This window comes from Festucalex cinctus, chromosome 17 (genome assembly GCF_051991245.1).
Source record: "Festucalex cinctus isolate MCC-2025b chromosome 17, RoL_Fcin_1.0, whole genome shotgun sequence".
Lineage (NCBI taxonomy): Eukaryota > Metazoa > Chordata > Actinopteri > Syngnathiformes > Syngnathidae > Festucalex > Festucalex cinctus.
Window position 1 is genome coordinate 5,648,657 of NC_135427.1, and position 3,292 is coordinate 5,651,948.

A 3,292-nucleotide genomic window follows, 5' to 3' on the forward strand; every position below is an offset into this window, starting at 1 on the left:
TCCCAGTATTGTATTATTATAGCACAGTACTCTCTGTATTGTGTTGTGGCAACATACTTGTACATAACACAATACAAGAATTTTTCTTACAAATGCAATCCATTTTATAATAAAAACAAATGGGAAAAAAATAAGGCATACTTATCCAATTAAGGCAATATATTAGAAAAATTGTTTTACATAGAAATCCCCTCACACATTACAAAAAAAATCCCTTAAAAAATAAATAAGTGTAATTATTGGTTCAATAACGTAACAATCAGAAAGGAAACCAGTGTTTGTTCTTTTTAGGGGATTTTTTTTTTCCATAACTCGTAGCTGATTGTATGCAAAAACAGACAGAACAGTGACGATCTTCTAACTTTTTTTTTTCCCAACAGGTTGTCGAGGATAAAATACCTCTCCCAAATTCCGCAGCAACCCTCGGCTGTAGTAGTTTCTTTTAGAGTCGTGATATGACGTGCACGAGAAATGGTCGGCTAAGGAAACCGCTTGGCAGTGTTGGCAGGCGTAGCCGCGATTTCTGTACCACTCATTGGACGTCTGATTGATGAGCGCTAAGAATAAATGGAACAGCGTGTAACCGGCTAGCAGCAAGAAGACAAAGACGACGAAGCCCAGCATGAAGACGATTCGGGGGAAGGTCATGAACAGATGCTGCAAAGGGGAAAAATGGAAAATATAGATTGTTTGTTTGTTTTTTACACAGTGTATATATTTACTGCTCTTACCTGTATGATAAATTGAATCCCAGCTTGCTGCTGCTGGCCGTAATCGTCAACGTACATGGCCCACAGGAGCCCCGTCTGCAGCACGATATCAAGCAGCATGTTGGCCGTCAGGACGGCGACGTCGGCCGCCATGGCGCACACGCTCAACAAATAGAGCAGGAAGTAACGGACGTTGTAGGCGCCGATGCAGTTGTTGACCCAGATGCAATGGTGGTCGAAACGCTGCACGCACCTGTTGCACACCCCTGAAAATACAAAAGAGAAAAACGGAAATAAGGGAATCTAAGTCACGGATGCAAACAATGAGAAATGATAAGATTCAAACCCACAACGGAGAGAATACGTTTTGCAACGGAAACAAAAAAAACTCACCGCAGTGCTTGGAGCGGGCAGGTTTGATAATATGACATGTTGGGCAAGAGATGCCCGGGTAAAACAGCCTCTTGTCGTACGGGTACAGATACAACAGCTTGGCGAGTTTTTTCTTTGTCACGGTGCCTGTGAGAGGGTTTCAAAAAAGTACATGAGAGAGAAACGAACAAAGAACAACCCTACATGTAGTCCACAAAAAGATACCTGGATCTCTTTTAATGCAAAGGTAGAATAGGACGGTCTTGATTGCAAGTAGGATGTAAGGCACATACAGGGTGATTCGATGGGTGCCCATCTCGAGGCAATAACCAAAAACATCATAGGAGAACTCGGCGTATACGGCCCCTTCCAACAGGATGTGCAGATAGATGAACAAGTTGTTCCTGCAGCAATAAAGACCACCATGCTTTATTAGCTTTGTAAAGGGAGATAATTTACTTATTTATTAATATTTTTTGGCCATGTGCAAACCTTTGATGAAACAACCTATGAGAGGCCCACTGTAAGCAACGTTTGAGCCATTTTGGAGTTAGTGGTGAAATGACCTGTGAGAAATAATAATGGATCATTTCATATGCACTACAACAGCGCCCACCAGAGTCAGTTTATTGAAATATCAAGAGATTCCACATGTCTTACCTTTGATGCAGTGTCGTAAATGTAAATTAATGTACTTTGTTGCTGCCCCGAATATTTGCAGACTAAAATGATGCACGTGAGCATCACCACCACGTAGATGGCAAATAAAGTGAGGAAGTCCATGATTCACAGGAGTAAACAGCAGATGTTCGCTGAATAACCACCACGACACCGCTATCAAGTCGTTTTGCTCAAATGCGAAGAATAAAAGTTTAACAAAAGTCAAAATGTCAGTCACCTAAACTATTAAAGTGCACATGTTAACGTTACGGTACACAGTTAACACATTTCTTAATTTTTTTGTCGCCTCTAAACGCAAGCATAGTTATTTGAAAAAGCTCTCACAGTAAAGTTGTGTAGGTAGAGACGTGCTGATCCGTTTCACGGCGCTACTTCCTGTAAACATTGCTACTTCCGGAACATCCGTGGCTAGCTAACCGACGTCAGACGATGGGCGGAGCTAGTGCCGTTGCTCATATGGAAATGAAGAAAAAAAAAATAAATAAAAAAAAAAAAATATGGAAATGAAGACTCATCTTAAAACGTATTATTTTCCGGTATGATTTTAATATTGTGTGTAAATAATAATAATATTGTATTTTATCGTCATGTTTAAAAATGTAAACAAATAGAAACGAAGCAAAAACAACTTTCAGCGTCTATTTGTTCGTCTTTTATCCATTTTATGAATTTAAGTAAAATGTACTAATATAAAATATATTCCAATGCAAACAAAACCTTTAACATTATTCCCAAGTTATCTGGACACAGTAAAAAAAACAACAACAACACAGTAACAGGAGTCAAGTCAAGTCATCTTTATTTATTTTGCGCTTTCAAACAGCCCTAGTGGTCACAAAGCGCTTTACAGAAACACAGCAAAACAAACATAACATAAAACATTAACAGCAAAAATACTAAATAATAATCAAAGAATAAAAATGATAAGATTCCTTATTCCTGTGGTTGTAGTCTTCAGCATATATTTTCTTAACAGTCAACCTAAACAGGAAACACTTTTTAGTCCTAATAATGGACTATATGATCTATTGTTTTCCTACATCTCTGTCATTGACATCCACTGTGAAATAAGCCTACAAGCCATCACAAGGCACCTGCTGGATCTGGTTGCTGACTGGTCACTCATATGACAGCTCATGTTCCTGGGGGGGGGGAAGAGTCATGTCCAGGAGCTATTGATGCTGCAGAAAAAGGTATGTAAAAATGTCAGATATATTGATATAATGTGAGTCTCAAATGTGCTTATTGCTGACTTTGTGCGAGTACTGTGGTAATTTGGTAATACTGTGACAGATCTACGTTTGTTAGTAGCTTTAGCTTATTGAGGTGTTCATTTTCCAAGTTGCATAATACTGAAAATACAAAATGTTATTATTAACAAGTTCCAGAGCCCAAGTCCTAACAGATGAGCTTGCACCTTAGCCAAGCTCTGCGTAAAAGCAATAAAATATGTGGGGAGGCGGAGGTCGGGCTACAAGACTCAACACATAATCCATCTAATCCTGCAGTCTTACGTCTTAAAAGGCCCC

General features: G+C 39.2%; 1 protein-coding gene across 1 annotated transcript; it reads right to left on the reverse strand.

The window, feature by feature from the left end:
- Positions 1–141: 141 nt before the first annotated feature.
- Positions 142–2,173, reverse strand: zdhhc4 (zDHHC palmitoyltransferase 4). The gene is made up of 6 exons (XM_077501611.1): positions 1,743–2,173; positions 1,575–1,648; positions 1,308–1,486; positions 1,104–1,229; positions 732–976; positions 142–657 (listed from the first exon to the last, which is right to left on the reverse strand). The coding sequence occupies exons 1-6, from the start codon at positions 1,863–1,865 to the stop codon at positions 358–360; spliced, it is 1,047 nt and encodes a 348-aa protein (XP_077357737.1). The 5' UTR covers positions 1,866–2,173; the 3' UTR covers positions 142–357.
- Positions 2,174–3,292: the final 1,119 nt, after the last annotated feature.